The sequence below is a fragment of the Lagenorhynchus albirostris genome, chromosome 2 (genome assembly GCF_949774975.1).
Source record: "Lagenorhynchus albirostris chromosome 2, mLagAlb1.1, whole genome shotgun sequence".
In the NCBI taxonomy this organism is placed as follows: domain Eukaryota; kingdom Metazoa; phylum Chordata; class Mammalia; order Artiodactyla; family Delphinidae; genus Lagenorhynchus; species Lagenorhynchus albirostris.
In genome coordinates this window covers 43,532,732-43,552,538 of record NC_083096.1, presented here as the reverse complement: position 1 = coordinate 43,552,538, position 19,807 = coordinate 43,532,732, and the positions used below count along the sequence as shown (strand labels likewise).

The 19,807-nt window shown below is 38.6% G+C and overlaps 1 protein-coding gene across 3 annotated transcripts in view; it reads left to right on the top strand.

Annotated features, from left to right (window-relative positions):
* Positions 1-19,807, top strand: part of PLA2G4A (phospholipase A2 group IVA) — a 160,975-nt gene that overhangs the window by 27,102 nt on the left and 114,066 nt on the right. For all 3 annotated transcript variants that reach the window (XM_060142140.1, XM_060142141.1, XM_060142142.1), the window contains exon 3: positions 19,663-19,744. In XM_060142140.1, the coding sequence (XP_059998123.1) occupies positions 19,663-19,744 (82 nt within the window). The remainder of the gene's footprint in view (positions 1-19,662; positions 19,745-19,807) is intronic.

The window sequence follows — 19,807 nt, the reverse complement described above, 5'->3', positions numbered from 1 at the left end:
AAGACTCATTTCTGTCACCTTTTCTTGCAAATTTGGTTAACTATAGATAAATATTTAGGCCATAATAATTACCTATGTGGCATCTTAATATGATGAAGCATGCTAAAACCACATATCTGTAACACATTTTTCTTGACCTTCTCCAGCATCAGAATTGGACAATCATTTAGCGTTCCGGTGTATAGCCCTTTTCAATGAGAGGGTCCTAAGAGCTTTATACTTTCATTCATGCTTGTTTTTGCTGTGTGTGTGAAAAAAAACTGTGCATGTGTGTGTGTAAATTTTTTTAGTGACAAAATTTCCTGCCCTAGTTATCACAGAAGGATACTTTTCAAACTATATAACTGAGAATACTTTTATTAAAAAGGAAAGATGGGGAACACTAAGCCAACTTACTAGTAATGAAGGGTGCCAGACAGGTCGACACAGTTTTGGCTGCCTCAAGGCGGTGAAGATTGGACTCACCCTCACCACACCTGTAATGCAGGGACATGTTGGAGAATCGTGTGGGCTGATGCAGCGAGTTCTCTTGTTTCCAATGGTGCCAGCTTTTAAGAACGTAGGAGAAAATGGAGTAATATATGTAGGGCACAATGCAGTTCCCATATGTCTAGAGTTGTTCTGAGGTACTTTCCATCCTGAAGGGTATTTGTGTATTTGTGTCTCCAGAATCTACTGAAGTTCTTTTGGACCAGGAAGATATCAATCTTGCAAAGATAGATCAAATATAAAATACTTATAAAAATTTCCATCTTTTTACTCTGAAAAGATGAGTCACTTCCCTGGAGTGAAAAAAAATCTAGAGCTCTTCCCACCACCAATTAGCAATGGAGGGCCACTGTCCCACATCCACGGAAAACTGAGTTCGTGTCCACACTGAGGTCAACCACCTGGGTATGCGAGCATGACTGCCTGCTAAACTACAGGGATATTTGAAAAAGGTCATTGTAGGATGACTGGAAATGTTACCAAAAAAGTAGAAAGCTATTATTCTAGATTATTATGGTCACAGGGTGGGGGGGAAAAAACACTGGTGTAGGTAATCAAAGAACTAGTGTTTTAGTGGTAGTTCCAGACTTTAGTTACGTGCTCTTGAGCACTTAAACTGACTTTTAGTTGCTTCACATGAAGTATGAGTAGTACCTGCTGTGTCTGTTCCACGGGGCTTTTATAAATAATAAATCATTATGTACACAAGCATTTTTTTTTACATCTTTATTGGAGTATAATTGCTTTACAATGGTGTGTTAGTTTCTGAAAGCTTTATAACAAAGTGAATCAGTTATACATATACATATGTTCCCATGTCTCTTCCCTCTTGCATCTCCCTCCCTCCCACCTTCCCTATCCCACCCCTCCAGGCGGTCACAAAGCACCGAGCTGATCTCCCTGTGCTATGCGGCTGCTTCCCACTAGCTATCTATTTTACGTTTGGTAGTGTATATATGTCCATGCCACTCTCTCACTTTGTCACTGCTTACCCCTCCCGCTCCCCATATCCTCAAGTCCATTCTCTAGTAGGTCTGTATCTTTATTCCTGTCTTAACCCCAGGTTCTTCATGACATTTTTTTTCTTAAATTCCATATATATGTGTTAGCATATGGTATTTGTCTTTCTCTTTCTGACTTACTTCACTCTGTATGATAGACTCTAGGTCTATCCACCTCATTACAAATAGCTCAATTTTGTTTCTTTTTATGGCAGAGTAATATTCCATTTTATATATGTGCCACATCTTCTTTATCCATTCATCCGATGATGGACATTTAGGTTGTTTCCAACTCCTGGCTATTGTAAATAGAGCTGCAATGAACATTTTGGTACATGACTCTTTTTGAATTATGGTTTTCTCAGGGTATATGCCCAGTAGTGGGATTGCAGGTCATATGGTAGTTTTATTTGTAGTTTTTTTAAGGAAGCTCCATACTGTTCTCCATAGTGGCTGTACCAATTCACATTCCCACCAGCAGTGCAAGAGTGTTCCCTTTTCTCCACACCCTCTCCAGCATTTATTGTTTCTAGATTTTTTGATCATGGCCATTCTGACTGGTGTGAGATGATATCTCATTGCAGTTTTGATTTGCATTTCTCTAATGATTAATGATGTTGAGCATTCTTTCATGTGTTTGTTGGCAGTCTGTATATCTTGTTTGGAGAAATGTCTATTTAGATCTTCTGCCCATTTTTGGATTGGGTTGTTTGTTTTTTTGGTATTGAGCTGCATGAGCTGCTTATAAATTTTGGAGATTAATCCTTTGTCACTTGCTTCATTTGCAAATATTTTCTCCCATTCTGAGGGTTGTCTTTTCGTCTTGTTTATGGTTTCCTTTGCTGTGCAAAAGCTTTTAAGTTTCATTAGGTCCCATTTGTTTATTTTTGCTTTTATTTCCATTTCTCTAGGAAGTGGGTCAAAAAGGATCTTGCTGTGATTTATGTCATAGAGTGTTCTGCCTATGTTTTCCTCTAAGAGTTTGATAGTTTCTGGCCTTACATTTCGGTCTTTAATCCATTTTGAGTTTATTTTTGTGTATGGTGTTAGGGAGTGATCTAATGTCATACTTTTACATGTACCTGTCCAGTTTTCCCAGCACCACTTATTGAAGAGGCTGTCCTTTCTCCACTGTACATTCCTGCCTCCTTTATCAAAGATAAGGTGACCATATGTGCGTGGGTTTATCTCTGGGCTTTCTCTCCTGTTCCATTGATCTATCTTTCTGTTTTCGTGCCAGTAGCATACTGTCTTGATGACTGTAGCTTTGTAGTATAGTCTGAAGTCAGGGAGCCTGATACCTCCAGCTCCGTTTTTCGTTCTCAAGATTGCTTTGGCTATTCGGGGTCTTTTGTGTTTCCATACAAATAGTGAAATTTTTTGTTCTAGTTTTGTGAAAAATGCCATTGGTAGTTTGATAGGGATTGCATTGAATCTGTAGATTGCTTTGAGTAGTATAGTCATTTTCACAATGTTGATTCTTCCAATCCAGGAACATGGTATATCTCTCCATCTATTTGTATCATCTTTAATTTCTTTCATCAGTGTCTTATAATTTTCTGCATATAGGTCTTTTGTTTCCTTAGGTAGGTTTATTCCTAGATATTTTATTCTTTTTGTTGCAATGGTAAATGGGAGTGTTTTCTTGATTTCACTTTCAGATTTTTCATCATTAGTGTATAGGAATGCATTAATTTTGTATCCTGCTACTTTACCAAATTCATTGATTAACTCTAGTAGTTTTCTGGTAGCATCTTTAGGATTCTCTATGTATAGTATCATGTCATCTGCAAACAGTGACAGCTTTACTTCTTCTTTTCCAATTTGGATTCCTTTTATTTCCTTTTCTTCTCTGATTGCTGTGGCTAAAACTTCCAAAACTATGTTGAATAAGAGTGGTGAGAGTGGGCAGCCTTGTCTTGTTCCTGATCTTAGTGGAAATGCTTTCAGTTTTTCATCATTGAGGATGATGTTGGCTGTGGGATTGTTATATATGGCCTTTATTATGTTGAGGAAAGTACCCTCTATGCCTACTTTCTTCAGGGTTTTTATCATAAATGGGTGTTGAATTTTGTTGAAAGCTTTCTCTGCATCTATTGAGTTGATCATATGGTTTTTCTCCTTCAGTTTGTTAATACAGTGTATCACATTGATTGATTTGCATATATTGAAGAATCCTTGCATTCCTGGAATAAACCCCACTTGATCATGGGGTATGATCCTTTTAATGTGCCGTTGGATTCTGTTTGCTAGTATTTTGTTGAGGATTTTTGCATCTATGTTCATCAGTGATATTGGCCTGTATTTTTCTTTCTTTGTGACATCCTTGTCTGGTTTTGGTATTAGGGTGATGGTGGCCTCATAGAGTGAGTTTGGGAGTGTTCCTCCCTCTGCTATATTTTGGAAGAGTTTGAGAAGGATAGGTGTTAGCTCTTCTCTAAATGTTTGATAGAATTCGCTTGTGAAGCCATCTGGTCCTGGGCTTTTGTTTGTTGGAAGATTTTTAATCACAGTTTCAATTTCAGTGCTTGTGATTTGTCTGTTCATATTTTCTATTTCTTCCTGATTCAGTCTTGGCAGGTTGTGCATTTCTAAGAATTTGTCCATTTCTTCCAGGTTGTCCATTTTATTGGAATAGAGTTGCTTGTAGTAATCTCTCATGACCTCTTGTATTTCTGCAGTGTCAGTTGTTACTTCTCCTTTTTCATTTCTAATTCTATTGATTTGAGTCTTCTCCTTTTTTTTCCTTGATGAGTCTGGCTAATGGTTTATCAATTTTGTTTATCTTCTCAAAGAACCAGCTTTTAGTTTTATTGATCTTTGCTATCGTTTCCTTCATTTCTTTTTCATTTATTTCTGATCTGATTTTTATGATTTCTTTCCTTCTGGTAGCTTTAGGGTTTTTTTGTTCTTCTTTCTCTAATTGTTTTAGGTGCAAGGTTAGGTTGTTTATTCGAGATGTTTCCTGTTTCTTAAGGTAGGATTGTATTGCTATAAACTTCCCTCTTAGAACTGCTTTTGCTGCATCCCATAGGTTTTGGGTCATCATGTCTGTGTTATCATTTGTTTCTAGGTATTTTTCATTTCCTCTTTAATTTTTTCAGTAATCACTTCGTTATTAAGTAGTGTATTGTTTAGCCTCCATGTGTTTGTATTTTTTACAGATCTTTTCCTGTAATTGATATCTAATCTCATAGCGTTGTGGTCGGAAAAGATACTTATACAATTTCAATTTTCTTAAATTTACCAAGGCTTGACCTGTGACCCTAGATATGATCTATCCTGGAGAATGTTCCATGAGCAATTGAGAAAAATGTGTGTTCTGTTGTTTTTGGATGGAATGTCCTATAAATATCAATTAAGTCCATCTTGTTTAATGTATCATGTAAAGCTTGTGTTTCCTTATTTATTTTCATTTTGGATGGTCTGTCCATTGGTGAAGGTGGGGTGTCAAAGTCCCTTACTATGAATGTGTTACTGTCGATTTCCTGTTTTATGGCTGTTAGTATTTGCCTTATGTATTGCGGTGCTCCTATGTTAGATGTATAAATATTTACAATTGTTATAGCTTCTTCTTGGATCAATCTCTTGATCATTATGTAGTGTCCTTCTTTGTCTCTTATAATAGTCCTTATTTTAAAGTCTGTTTTGTCTGATACGAGAATTGCTACTCCAGCTTTCTTTTGGTTTCCATTTGCATGAAATATCTTTTTCCATCCCCTTACTTTCAGTCTGTGTGTGTCTCTAGGTCTGAAGTAGGTCTCTTGTAGACAGCAAATATATGGGTCTTGTTTTGTATCCATTCAGCCAATCTGTGTCTTTTGGTGGGAGCATTTAGTCCATTTACATTTAAGGTAATTATCGATATGTATGTTCCTGTTTCCATTTTCTTAATTTTTTTGAGTTCGTTATTGTAGGTCTTTTCCTTCTGTTGTGTTTCTTACCTAGAAAAGTTCCTTTAGCATTTGTTTTAAGGCTGGTTTGGTGGTGCTGAACTCTCTCAGCTTTTGCTTGTCTGTAAAGGTTTTAATTTCTCCATCAAATCTGAATGAGATCCTTGCTGGGTAGAATAATCTTGGTTGCAGGTTTTTCTCCTTCATCACTTTAAATATGTCCTGCCAGTCCCTTCTGGCTTGCAGAGTTTCTGCTGAAAGATCAGTTGTTAACCTTATGGGGATTCCCTTGTGCGTTATTTGTTGTTTTTCGCTTGCTGCTTTTAATATGTTTTCTTTGTATTTAATTTTTGACAGTTTGATTAATATGTGTCTTGGCGTATTTCTCTTTGATTTATCCTGTATGGGACTCTCTGCGCTTCCTGGACTTGATTAACTATTTCCTTTCCCATATTAGGGAAGTTTTCAACTCTAATCTCTTCAAATATTTTCTCAGTCCCTTTCTTTTTCTCTTCTTCTTCTGGAACCCCTATAATTCGAATGTTGGTGCGTTTAATGCCTGGGACTGTCCTCAGTTCTTTTCATTCTGTTTTCTTTATTCTGCTCTGCAGTAGTTATTTCCACTATTTTATCTTCCAGGTCACTTATCCGTTCTTCTGCCTCAGTTATTCTGCTGTTGATCCCATCTAGAGTATTTTTAATTTCATTTATTGTGTTGTTCATCATTGCTTGTTTCATCTTTAGTTCTTCTAGGTCCTTGTTAAATGTTTCTTGCATTTTGTCTATTCTATTTCCAAGATTTTGGATCATCTTTACGATCATTATTCTGAATTCTTTTTCAGGTAGACTGCCTATTTCCTCTTCATTTGTTTGGTGGGTTTTTATCTTGCTCCTTCATCTGCTGTGTGTTTTTCTGTCTTCTCATTTTGCTTATCTTACTGTGTTTGGGGTCTCCTTTTTGCAGGCTGCAGGTTCGTAGTTCCCGTTGTTTTTTGTGTCTGTCCCCAGTGGCTAAGGTTGGTTCAGTGGGTTGTGTAGGCTTCCTGGTGGAGGGGACTAGTGCCTCTGTTCTGGTGGATGAGGCTGCATCTTGTCTTTCTGGTGGGCAGGTCCACGTCTGGTGGTGTGTTTTGGGGTGTCTGTGGACTTATTATGATTTTAGGCAGCCTCTCTGATAATGTGTGGGGTTGTGTTCCTGTCTTGCTAGTTGTTTGGTGTAGGATGTCCAGCACTGTAGCTTGCTGGTCGTTGAGTGAAGCTGGGTGCTGGTGTTGAGATGGAGATCTCTGGGAGATTTTCACCATTTGATATTATGTGGAGCTGGGAGGTCTCTTGTGGACCAGTGTCCTGAAGTTGGCTCTCCCACTTCAGAGGCACAGCACTGACTCCTGGCTGCAGCACGAAGAGCCTTTCATCCACACGGCTCAGAATAAAATGGAGAAAAAGTAGAAAGAACGAATTAGTAGAAGTAGGAAGAAAGAAAGAAGGGAAGGAGGGAGGGAGGGAGGGAAGGAGGGAGGAAGAAAGGAAGGAGGGAAGGAAGGAAAGAAAGAAGATAAAGTAAAATAAAATAAAGTTATTAAAATAAAAAATAATTATTAAGAAAAAAAATTCAAAACAAAATGGTCGGACAGAACCCTAGGACAAATGGTGGAAGCAAAGCTATACCGACAGAATCTCACACAGAAGCATACACATAACACACTCACAAAAAGAGGAAAAGGGGAAAAAATCATAAATCTTGCTCCCGAAGTCCACCTCCTCAATTTGGGATGATTCGTTGTGTATTCATGTATTCCACAGATGCAGGGCACATCAAGTTGATTGTGGAGCTTTAATCCGCTGCTTCTGAGGCTGCTGGGAGAGATTTCCCTTTCTCTTCTTTGTTCTCACAGCCCACAGGGGCTCAGCTTTGGACTTGGCCCTGCCTCTGCGTGTATGTCACAGGAGGGCGTCTGTTCTTCGCTCAGACAGGACGGGGTTAAAGGAGCCGCTGATTCGGGAGCTCTGGCTCTCTCAGTCCGGGGTAGGGAGGGGCACAGAGTGCGGGGCGGGCCTGCGGCGGTAGAGCCCGGCGTGACGTTGCACCCGGGGAAGTTGTCCCTGGATCCCGGGACCCTGGCAGTGGCGGGCTGCACAGGCTCCCCGGAAGGGGGGTGTGGATAGTGACCTGTGCTCGCACATGGGCTTCTTGGTGGCGGCAGCAGCAGCCTTAGCGTCTCATGCCCGTCTCTGGGGTTCGTGCTTTTAGCCGCGGCTGGCACCCGTCTCTGGAGCTCCTTTAAGCAGCGCTCGACCCTCCCCTCGCGCACCAGGAAGCAAAGAGGTAAGAAGAAGTCTCTTGCCTCTTCGGCAGGTCCAGACTTTATACCGGACTCCCTCCCAGCTAGTCGTGGTGCACTAACCCCCTGCAGGCTGTGTTCATGCCGCCAACCCCGGTCTTCTCCCTGCGCTCCGAATGAAGCCTGAGCCTCAGCTCCTAGCCCCCGCCTGCCCCTGTGGGTGAGCAGACAAGCATCTCGGGCTGGTGAGTGCCGGTCGGCACCGATCCTCTGTGTGTGAATCTACCCGCTTTGCCCTCTGCACCCCTGTTGCTGCGCTCTGCTCCGCGGCCTCGAAGGTTCCCCCCTCCGCCACCCGCAGTCTCCGCCCGTGAAGGGGCTTCCTAGTGTGTGGAAACCTTTCCTCCTTCACAGCTCCCTCCCACTGGTGCAGGTCCAGTCCCTATTCTTTTGTCTCTGTTTATTCTTTTTTCTTTTGCCCTACCCAGGTATGTGGGGAGTTTCTTGCCATTTGGGAGGTCTGAGGTCTTCTGCCAGCTTTCAGTAGGTGTTCTGTAGGAGTTGTTCCACGTGTAGATGTATTTCTGGTGTATCTCCAAGCTTCTTCAGAATCTTAATAAGGTAGGGTATTTCTAGGGGGCATCAGAATGTGAGATAGTGCTGCTGGGAAATCAGAAATATAAAGGTGACAAAACTATTACAAAATCACTGCACAAAGGAATAATGAGTTTTATAGCAAATAGCATTTTTTTTAACATCTTTATTGGACTATAATTGCTCTACAATGGTGTGTTAGTTTCTGCTTTATAACAAAGTGAATCAGTTATACATATACATATGATCCCATATCTCTTCCCTCTTGTGTCTCCCTCCCTCCCATCCTCCCTATCCCACCCCTCTAGGTGGTCACAAAGCACCGAGCTGATCTCCCTGTGCTATGCGGCTGCTTCCCACTGGCTATCTATTTTACATTTGGTAGTGTATATATGTCCATGCCACTCTCTCACTTTGTCCCAGCTTACCCATCTCCCTCCCCATATCCTCAAGTCCATTCTCTTGTAGGTCTGTGTCTTTATTCCCGTCTTACCCCTAGGTTCTTCATGACCTTTTTTTTTTCTTAGATTCCATATATATGTGTTAGCATACGGTATTTGTTTTTCTCTTTCTGACTTACTTCACTCTGTATGACAGACTCTAGGTCCATCCACCTCAGTACAAATAACTCAATTTCGTTTCTTTTTATGGCAGAGTAATATTCCATTGTATATATGTGCCACATCTTCTTTATCCATTCATCTGTCGATAGACACTTAGGTTGCTTCCATGTCCTGGCTATTGTAAATAGAGCTGCAATGAACAGCAAATAGCATGTTTTTTGTGAGCACTATCAAATTCTAGATAAGTAAGGAAGAGGGCAGTTAGGAATAAGCTTCTAGCCTTTTCCCTATACCAGCCATTCCTTGCCACAAGCCTCTAACCTGAGGCAGAAGTACACACGTTTAAAGTAAGGTCCATATTTCTGCTTCTTCACCACAGAGCACAGATTAGAAATCCTTAGAAGGTCACGAAGTTTACTTCTCAGTTCTTGAATTTTGATTTGGTTCTTTTTAAAAACTTCTGAGCCATTTTTTATTCCTTGGCTATTTGGGGTCTTTTGTGTTTCCATACAAATAGTGAAATTTTTTGTTCTAGTTCTGTGAAAAATGCCAGTGGTAGTTTGATAGGGATTGCATTGAATCTGTAGATTGCCTTGGGTAGTATAGTCATTTTCACCATGTCGATTCTTCCAATCCAAGAACATGGTATACCTCTCCGTCTGTTTGTATCATCTTTAATTTCTTTCATCAGTGTCTTATAGTTTTCTGTATACAGGTCTTTTGTCTCTTTAGATTGGTTTATTCCTAGGTAGTTTATTCGTTGTTGCAGTGGTAAATGGGAATGTTCCCTTAATTTGTCTTTCAGATTTTTCATGATTAGTGTCATTAGTGTCTAGGAGTGCAAGAGATTTCTGTGCATTAATTTTGTATCCTGCTACTTTACCAAATTCATTGATTACCTCTAATAGTTTTCTGGTAGCATCTTTATGATTCTCTGTGTATAGTATCAAGTCATCTGCAAACAGTGACAGCATAATTTTGTCTTTTCTGATTTGGATTCCTTTTATATTTTTCTCTTCTCTGATTGCTGTGGCTAAAAATTCTAAAAGTATGTTAAACAATAGTGGTGAGATTGGACAACTTTGGTTTGTTCCTCATCTTAGAGGAAATGGTTTCAGTTTTTCACCATTGAGAATGACGTTGGCTGTGGTTTTGTCATATACGGCCTTTATTATGTTGAGGTAAGTTCCCTCTATGTCTACTTTCTAGAGAGTTTTTGTCATAAATGCGTGTTGAATTCTGTCGAAAGCTTTTTCTGCATCTATTGAGATGATCATATGGTTTTTCTCCTTCAAATTGTTAATATGGTTTATCACATTGATTGATTTGTGTATATTAAAGAATCCTTGCATTCCTGGGATAAACCCCACTTGGTCATGGTATATGATCCTTTTAATGTGCTGTTGGATTCTGTTTGCCAGTATTTTGTTGAGGATTTTTGCATCTATGTTCATCAGTGATATTGGCCTGTATTTTTCTTTCTTTGTGACATCTTTGTCTGGTTTTGGTGTCAGGGTGACGGTGGCCTAGTAGAATGAGTTTGGGAGTGTTCCTCCCTCTGCTATATTTTAGAAGAGTTTGAGAATGATAGCTGTTAGCTCTTCTCTAAATGTTTGATAAAATTTGCCTCTGGAGCCATCTGGTCCTGGGCTTTTGTTTGTTGGAAGATTTTTAATCACAGTCTCAATTTCAGTGCTTGTGATTGGTCTGTTTATATTTTCTGTTGCCTCCTGGTTCAGTCTCGGAAGGTTGTGCATTTCTAAGAATTTGTCCATTTCTTCCAGGTTGTCCATTTTATTGGCATAGAGTTGCGTGTAGTAATCTCTCATGATCCTTTGTATTTCTGCAGTGTCAGTTGTTACTTCTCCTCTTTCATTTCTAATTCTATTCATTTGAGTCTTCTCCCTTTTTTTCTTGATGAGTCTAGTTAATGGTCTATCAATTCTGTTTATCTTCTCAAAGAACCAGCTTTTGATTTTATTGATCTTTGCTATTGTTTCCTTCATTTCTTTTTCATTTATTTCTGATCTGATTTTTATGATTTCTTTCCTTCTGTTAATTTTGGGTTGTTTTTGTTCTTCTTTCTCTAATTGCTTTAGGTGTAAGGTTATATTCTTTATTTGAGATGTTTTTTGTTTCTTAAGGTAGGATTGTATTGCTATAAACTTCCCTCTTAGAACTGCTTTTGCTGCATCCCATAGGTTTTGGGTCGTGTGTTTTCATTGTCATTTATTTCTAGGTGTTTTTTGATTTCCTCTTTGATTTCTTCAGTAATCACTTCGTTATTTAGTAGTGTATTGTTTAGCCTCCATGTGTTTGTATTTTTTACATATTTTTCCTGTAATTGATATCTAGTCTTGTAGTGTGGTGGTCAGAAAAGATACTTGATATAATTTCAATTTTCTTAAATTTGCTAAGGCTTGATTTGTGACTCAAAATATGACCTATCCTGGAGAATGTTCCATGAGCACTTAAGAAGAAAGTGTAATCTGCTGTTTTTGTATGGAATGTCCTATAAATATTAATTAAGTCCATCTTGTTTAATGTATCATGTAAAGCTTGTGTTTCCTTATTTATTTTCATTTTGGATGATCTGTCCATCGGTGAAAGTGGGGTGTTAAAGTTCCCTACTATGATTGTGTTACTGTCGATTTCCCCTTTTATGGCTGTTAGCATTTGCCTTATGTATTGAGGTGCTCCTATGTTGGGTGCATAAATATTTACAATTGTTATATCTTCTTCTTGGATTGATCCCTTGATCATTATGTAGTGTCCTTCTTTTTCTCTTGTAATAGTCTTTGTTTTAAAGTCTATTTTGTCAGATATGAGAATTGCTACTCCAGCTTTCTTTTAATTTCCATTTGCATGGAATATCTTTTTCTATCCCATCACTTTCAGTCTGTATGTTTCCCTAGGTCTGAAGTGGGTCTCTTGTAGACAGCATATATATAGGTCTTGTTTTTGTATACATTCAGCCAGTCTATGTCTTTGGGTTGGAGCATTTAATCGATTTACATTTATGGTTATTATCGATATGTATGTTCCTATTACCATTTTCTTAATTGTTTTGCATTTTTATTGTAGGTCTTTTCCTTCTCTTGTGTTTCCTGCCTAGAGAAATTCCTTTAGCATTTGTTTTAAAGCTGGTTTGGTGGTGCTGAAATCTCTTTGCTTTTGCTTGTCTGTAAATGTTTTAATTTCTCTGTCGAATCTGAAGGAGATCCTTGCTGGGTAGAGTAATCTTGGTTGTAGGTTTTTCCCTTTCATCATTTTAAATATATTGTGCCACTCCCTTCTGACTTGCAGAGTTTCTGCTGAAAGATCAGCTGTTAACGTTTGGGGATTCCCTTGTATGTTTTTTGTTGTTTTTCCTGCTTTTAATGTTTTTTCTTTTTACTTTATTTTTGATAGTTTGATCAATACGTGTCTTGGCATGTTTCACCTTGGATTTATCCTGCATGGGAATCTCTGCGTTTCCTGTACTCGATTGACTATTTCCTTTCCCATATTAGGGAAGTTTTCAACTCTGATCTCTTCAAATATTTTCTCAGTCCCTTTCTTTTTCTCTTATTCTTCTGGGACCCCTATAATTCGAATGTTGGTGCCTTTAATATTGTCCGTCAGGTCTCTGAGACTGTCCTCAATTCTTTTCATTCTTTTTTCTTTATTCTGCTCTGCCATAGTTATTTCCACTATTTTATCTTCCAGGTCCCTTATCCATTCTTCTGCCTCAGTTATTTTGCTATTGATTCCTTCTAGAGAATTTTTAATTTCATTTATTTTGTTGTTCATCATTGTTTGTCTGCTCTTTAGCTCTTCTAGGTCCTTGTTATACATTACTTGTGCTTTCTCCATTCTATTTCCAAGATTTTGGATCATCTTTACTATCATTACTCTGAATCCTTTTTCAGGTAGACTGCCTATTTCCTCTTCATTTGTCTGGTCTGATGGGTTTTTACCTTGCTCCTTCATCTGCTGTGTGTTTCTCTGTCTTCTCATTTTGCTTAACTTACTGTTTTTAGGGTCTCATTTTCACAGGCTGCAGGTTCATAGTTCTCAAGTTTTTGGTGTCTGCCCTCAGTGACTAAGGTTGGTTCAGTGGGTTGTGTAGGCTTCCTGGTGGGGGGGATTGGTGCCTGTGGTCTGGTGGGTAAGGCTGGATCTTGTCTTTCTGGTAGCAGGACCCCATCCGGTGGTGTGTTTTGCGGTGTCTGTGAGCTTATTATGATTTTAGCAGCCTCTCTTCTAATGGGTGGGGTTGTGTTCCTGTCTTGCTAGTTGTTTAGCTTAGGGTGTCCAGCACTGTAGCTTGCTGGTCATTGAGTGGAGCTGTGTCTTAGCGTTGAAATGGAGATCTCTGGGAGAACTTTTGTCATTTGATATTACATGGAGCCAGGTGGTCTCTGGTGGTCCAATGTCCTTAACTCAGCTGTCCCACCTCAGAGGCACAGGCCTCTAACCCAGCCAGAACTCCAATACCCTGTCAGCCACACGGCTCAGAAGAAAAGGGAGAAAGAAAGAAAGAATAAAATAAATTTATTAAAATAAAAGAATTATTAAAAAGTAGAAAAATTAAAAGGTAATAAATAAGGAAAGAAAAAAATAAATAAAAATGGACAGACAGAACCGTAGGACAAATGGTAAAAGAAAAGCTATACAGAGTAAATCACAGAAAGAAGCATACACACTCACAGAAAGAGAAAAAGGAAAAAAATATCTGTATCTATATCTATATATATAAAAAGGAAGAGAGCAACCAAATTAATAACCAAATATACCAATGATAATAAACTCTAAATACTCAATTAAGATAAACATAAAACCAGGAACAAATTAGATGCAGAAAGCAAACCTGAAGTCTACAGTTGCTCCCAAAGTCCACTGCCTCACATTTGGGATGATTCATTGTCTATTCAGGTATTCCAGTGATACAGGTATATCAAGTTGATTGTGAAGATTTAATCCACTGCTCCGGAGGCTACTGGGAGGAATTTCCCTTTCTCTTCTTTGTTTGTACAGCTCCTTGGCCTCAGCTTTGGATTTGGCCCCACCTCTGCGTATAGGTCGCCGGAGGGCATCTGTTTTTCACTCAGAGAGGACGGGGATAAAGGAGAAGCTGATTCAGGGGTTCTGGCTTACTCAGGCCAGGGGGAAGGAGCGGTACAGAATGTGGGGTGAGCCTGCAGTGGCAGAGGCCAACATGACGTTGCAACTGCCTGATGTGTGCCATGTGTTCTTCTGGGGAAGTGGTCGCTGGATCACGGTACCCTGGCAGTGGTGGGCTGCACGGGCTTCTGGGAGGGGAGGTGTGGATAGTGACCCGTGCTTGTACACAAGCTTCTTGGTGGCTGTAGCAGCAGCCTTAGCATTTCATGCCTGTCTCCCGTGTCCACACTGATAGCCACAGCTCACACCCATCTCTGGAGCTTGTTTAGGCAGTGCTCTGATTCCCCTCTCCTTGCGCACCCCGAAACAATGGTCTCTTGCCTTTTAGGCAATTCCAGACTTTTTCCCAGACTCCCTCCCTGCTAGCTGTTGCACACTAGCCCCGTTCAGGCTGTGTTCATGCAGCCAACCCCAGTCCTCTCCCTGGGATCTGACCTCCGAAGCCCGAGGCTCAGCTCCCAGCCCCCGCGCGCCCCGGCGGGTGAGCAGACAAGCCTCTCGGGCTGGTGAGTGCTGGTCAGCACAGATCCTCTGTGCGGGAATGTCTCCACTTTGCCCTGTGCACCCCTATTGCTGTGCTGTCCTCCATGGCTCTGAAGCTTCCCCTGCCCCCCGCCGCCCCCCATCTCCACTAGTGAAGGGACTTCCTAGTATGTGGAAACTTTTCCTCCTTCACAGCTTCCTCCCACTGGTGCAGGTCCCATCTCTATTCTTTTGTCCCTTTTTTCTTTTTTCTTTTGCCCTACCCAGGTATGTGGGGAGTTTCTTTCCTTTTGGGAAGTCTGAGGTCTTCTGCCCGTGTTCAGTAGGTGTTCTGTAGGAGTTGTTCCGCATGTAGATATATTTCTGATGTATTTGTGGGGAGGAAGGTGATCTCCACATCTTACTCTTCCACCATCTTGAAGGTCTCCTCTAGAGAGACTTTAGATCAACTACAGATATAATGCACTAGATTGTAAATATCTGTATAACTTTAATAAATGGAAATAGCCTTTTTTGCTATTAGGTATTGATGTTGATGTTATTATTCTCTATAAGTAAAGGAATATAGAAAGAGTAAAGACATTGGGGACAGGAAGACTGGATTCTAATTCAGTTTTAACTTTTACTGTCTGTGAGATACTGGGAAATTACTTAACCTCTCACTTTACTCATCTATAAGTACATATAATAACATCTATTTTATAGGGTTGTTGTGAAAATGAGAATTTGCATCTATTAGAATGTGTAACAGATGGTTCATACTCAATGAATCCTTCTAATAAAAATTTCATCTTTCTGTACCTGTTATTAATAAACATTTGACATATGAATACATTTGTAACAGTTTCAAAAAATGTTAAATAATAGATGAGAATTGCTAATCTTTTTTTTTTTTTTTTTTGCTAATCATTTTTATCCTACGAGGGAGTTTTTTGGCATTTGAAAACCCATGTGGTATTAAATTTCTAGGATATGGAAAAATAGCATAGATGATTTGGGGAGTATGTACTATTATATATGATAATTATTGAAAAGTTCTCTTTAGTGGGGAAAGCTAATCCCTAAATTGGATTTTCAAGAACATTTGCTTATTCTGTTTCAGGCTCAGATATCATTTGTCTCTCTCTCTCTTTTTTTTTTTTTTTTTAATGTGGATGTCTAGTTTTTCCAGCACCATTTGATGAAAAGGCTATCTTTTTTCCATTGTATTGCCTTTGCTCCTTTGTAAAAGATCAGTTGACTATATGTGTGTTGGTCTATTTTGGGGCTTTCTATTCTGTTCCATTGATCTAGTTGTTTATTCTTTCATCAATGCCATACTGTTTTGATTACTGTAGCATTATAGTAAGTCTCGATGTCAGGTAGCATCAGTCCTACAAGTGTATTCTTCTCCTTCAACATTATGTTGGTTATTCTGGAGTCTTTTGTCTTTCCATATAAACTTTAGAGTCAGTTTGTTGATATCTACAAAATAACTTGCTGAGATTTTGATTGGGATGGCCTTGAATCTATAGATCAATTTGGAGAGAACTGATATCTTGACAATATTCAGTCTTCTATCCATGAACATGGAATATTTCTCTTTTTATTTAGCTCTTGATTGCTTTCCTTTATCAGAGTTTTGTAGTTTTCCTTATATAGGCCTTGTACATTTTTTTTAGATTTATACCTAAGTTTTTCTTTTTTTGTGTGTGTGGGCAATGCTAATGTAAATGGTATTGTGTTTTAATTTCAAATTCCACCTGTTCATTGTTGGTATATAGGAAAAAGATTGAATTTTGCATATTAAACTTACAACCTACAACCTTGCTATAATCACTTCTAATTCCAGGAGTTTTAAAAATCAATTCACTTGGGTTTTCTACATAGTCAATCATGTCATCTGTGAACAGAGACAGTTTTATTTCTTCCTTCAGTATCCATACATCTTATATTTCCCTTTCTTGTCTTATTGCATTAGCTAGGACATCCAGTACAATGTTGAAAGAAGTGGTAAGAGGGGGCATCCTTGTCTTGATCTTTTCAGGAAAACTTCTAGTTTCACACCATTAACTATGATATTGGCTGTAGGATTTTTATAGGTGTTCCTTATCCAGTTGAAAAAATTTCCATCTATTTTTAGGTTGCTGAGAGTTTTCATCATGAATAGGTATTGAATTTTGTCAAATACTTTTTTGTGTCTATTGATATGATCATGTGATTTTTCTTCTTTAGACTGTTAATGTGATGGATTACAATAATTACTTTTCAAATGCTGAACCAGCATTCCATACCTGGGATAAATACCATGTGGTTGTGGTTACAATTCCTTTTATACATTTTTGGGTTTTATTTGCTAATAGTTTGTTGAGAATTTTTATATCTTTCTTTATGAGAGACATTGGTCTGAAGTTTTCTTTTCTTGCAGTGCCTCTGTATGGTTTTGTTATCAGGATAAACCTGGCTTCATAGAATGAGTTAGGAACTATTCTCTCTACTTCTATCTTCTGGAAGAGATTGGAGAACATTGGTATAATTTCTTCCTTAAGCGTTTGGTAGAATTTACCAGTGAATCCATCTGGGTCTGGTGTTTTCTGTTTTGAAAAGTTAAACTTTGACTCAATTTCTTTATAAACATAGGCCTATTAAGATTGTCTATTTCTACTTGTGTGAATTTTGGCAGATTTTGTCTTTCAAGGAATTGGTCCATTTCATCTAGGTTTTGAAATTGTGGGCTTAGAATTGTTCATAGTGTTCCTTTATTATTCTTTTAATGTCCATATGATCTGTAATGAACTTCCTTCATTCAATTATGATATTTATAATTTGTGTTCTCTCTGTTTTTTTCTTATTTAGCCTTGCTAAAGGCTTATCAATTTTATCGATCTTTTCAAATTTTGATTTCATTGATTTTCTCTATTGATTTTCCATTTTTAATTTTATTCACTCCTCCAGTTCTTACAATTTTTCTTCTGCTTACTTGGGATTTAATTTGCCCTTCTTTTTCTAGTTTCCTGAAGTAGACACTTAGATGATTGATTTTAGGTCTTTCATATATATGTATGTATATATGTATACACACACACACACACACACACACACACACATATATGTTTCAGTGCTGTAAATTTCCCTCTAAGCACTACTTTCACTGCATCCTGCTAAACTTTGATAAGTTGTCGTTGCATTTTCATTTAGTTCCAAATATTTAAAAATTTCTCTTGAGACTTCTTGTTTGACATTTATGTTATTTAGTAGTTGTTTAATCTCCAAGTACTTTGTGATTTTTTTAGCTATTATTCTGTTACTGATTTTTAGTTTAATTCCATTGTGAGAGTAGACATTGAAGTTTTGTTCCATGTTAGCTTAAGAATAATATGTATTCTGCTGCTGTTGGATGAAGTAGTCTGTAAGTGTTAATTATATCTAGTTGACTGATGGTGCTGTTGAGTTCAACTCTGTCCTTACTGATTTTCTGCCTACTGCATCTGTTCATTTCTGATAGAGGGGTGTTGAAGTTTCTAATTATGATAGTGGACTCTCTCTCTTTTTTTATTTGGCCACAGCGCGGCATGCAGGATCTTAGTTCCCCAGCCAAGAATGAACCTGTACCCCCTGCAGTGGAAGCATGGAGTTCTAATCACTGGACCGCCAGGGAATTGTCTGGATTCTCTCTCTCTTTCTCTGTTTTTTTTTTTTTTTTTTTGGTGGGAGGAGTGCATGTGATTTTTGGTTGTAGTATAAGGCAATATGCCTTTTTTTAAGCACTCATTTTTTTATGATTGATAATTTCATGTATGTAGAATAAAACTTTGGCAATTCAGAGCCCTTCTGAAAATAGAAGGCATTTCTCTTTGACTTTAATAAAAATTACCTTGAAAGATTTTATATGCTTCTCTGCCTTTTTAAACAAGGTATGCTCATTATTCATGACTTCACCTCTTCTTGATGCTGTGTTATAAATCTGGACATGTATTACTCTGTTGATAGATTGATATCTTCAGAAACTGTTGAATGCTGTATAACTTTTGCTCCTATATCCCACTATTGCTGGTCCTTATGAGTCCACTTTTATAATTTTTTTCTGCCTCCTTACTTTTAGACTCACTTCTCAGTATTGTCAGTATCTTAGCTTCTTTTTAATCAGTTATGGACTTTTTTTTTTTTTTTTTGCGGTACGCGGGCGTCTCACTGTTGTGGCCTCTCCCGTTGCGGAGCACAGGCTCCGGATGCGCAGGCTCAGCGGCCATGGCTCACGGGCCCAGCCGCTCCACGGCATGTGGGATCCTCCCGGACCGGGGCACGAACCCGTGTCCCCTGCATCAGCAGGCAGACTCTCAACCACTGCGCCACCAGGGTAACCCAGTTATGGACGTTTTAACAAGTTAAGCAAGTCTATTAAAATTATGAAAGGTAGGAGTAACTTATAAATGTGGGCCTCTCCTAAGATTAAACAAAAATGCTTGAGCTTTAGATAAAGATTTTGTAATCGTTTCAGTTGCTCAGAGAACTTTGTGAGTTTCTGCTTTCCCATTCTGTTTTGGTGAGTAGAATCATTTGAGAACTAATATCCAGTTACGTGAAGTGTTTAATAAAGTCTTCTACCTGTTAATACTTCTTATGTGCATGCAAGCTATTAGGCTAATAGAAACTTTTAACATTGTCACATATGGTTTTAACAAATAAATTAAAATTAATATAAGTAGCTTGCTGGTTATTGCTTTGGATCCAAAGGATTTTGAAAACTGCTCTGGAAATGTTATACCAAAAAAAGATTTTCATTGAACAGTAACAATAAAAACAAACACATTTAGATAATGCAAACATCTTGCTCTGACTTCACCTTTCTAAGGCAGGTCTTGCTTATCACCTAGTACAAAGCCTGATTGTGCGCCTAGAAAGCCTGCAGTCCTGATTTACATTTTTCCCAAGGGCTTGGTAAACCCTGTAAAGCAGGGACTGCAAAGAAGTCCTAACAGTCAGGCTGCAGTGACATTTTAAAGCATGATATAAACTTCTCAATCATTCTGTGCCAGAGAGAGGAAAGGATCAAAAAAGGAAAAGCCTCATGATCAAAGAATGTTTCTGGTATGCATGTTACTTCCTTTCAACTGGAATATTTTCAATTAGTCTCAAGGAAACAATGAAAACAATTTACCTGGATCCTATATTACAGGCTTATTTTAAATTCATTATGAATTTTTTTTTCCAGGTGGAGCACCATTATTCTCACAAGTTCACAGTAGTGGTGTTACGTGCCACAAAAGTAACAAAGGGGGCCTTCGGTGACATGCGTAAGTGCCCTTATTTGCTTTTCTGTTGAAAATACGTAATTATGATTCACTCTTCAGTTGCCT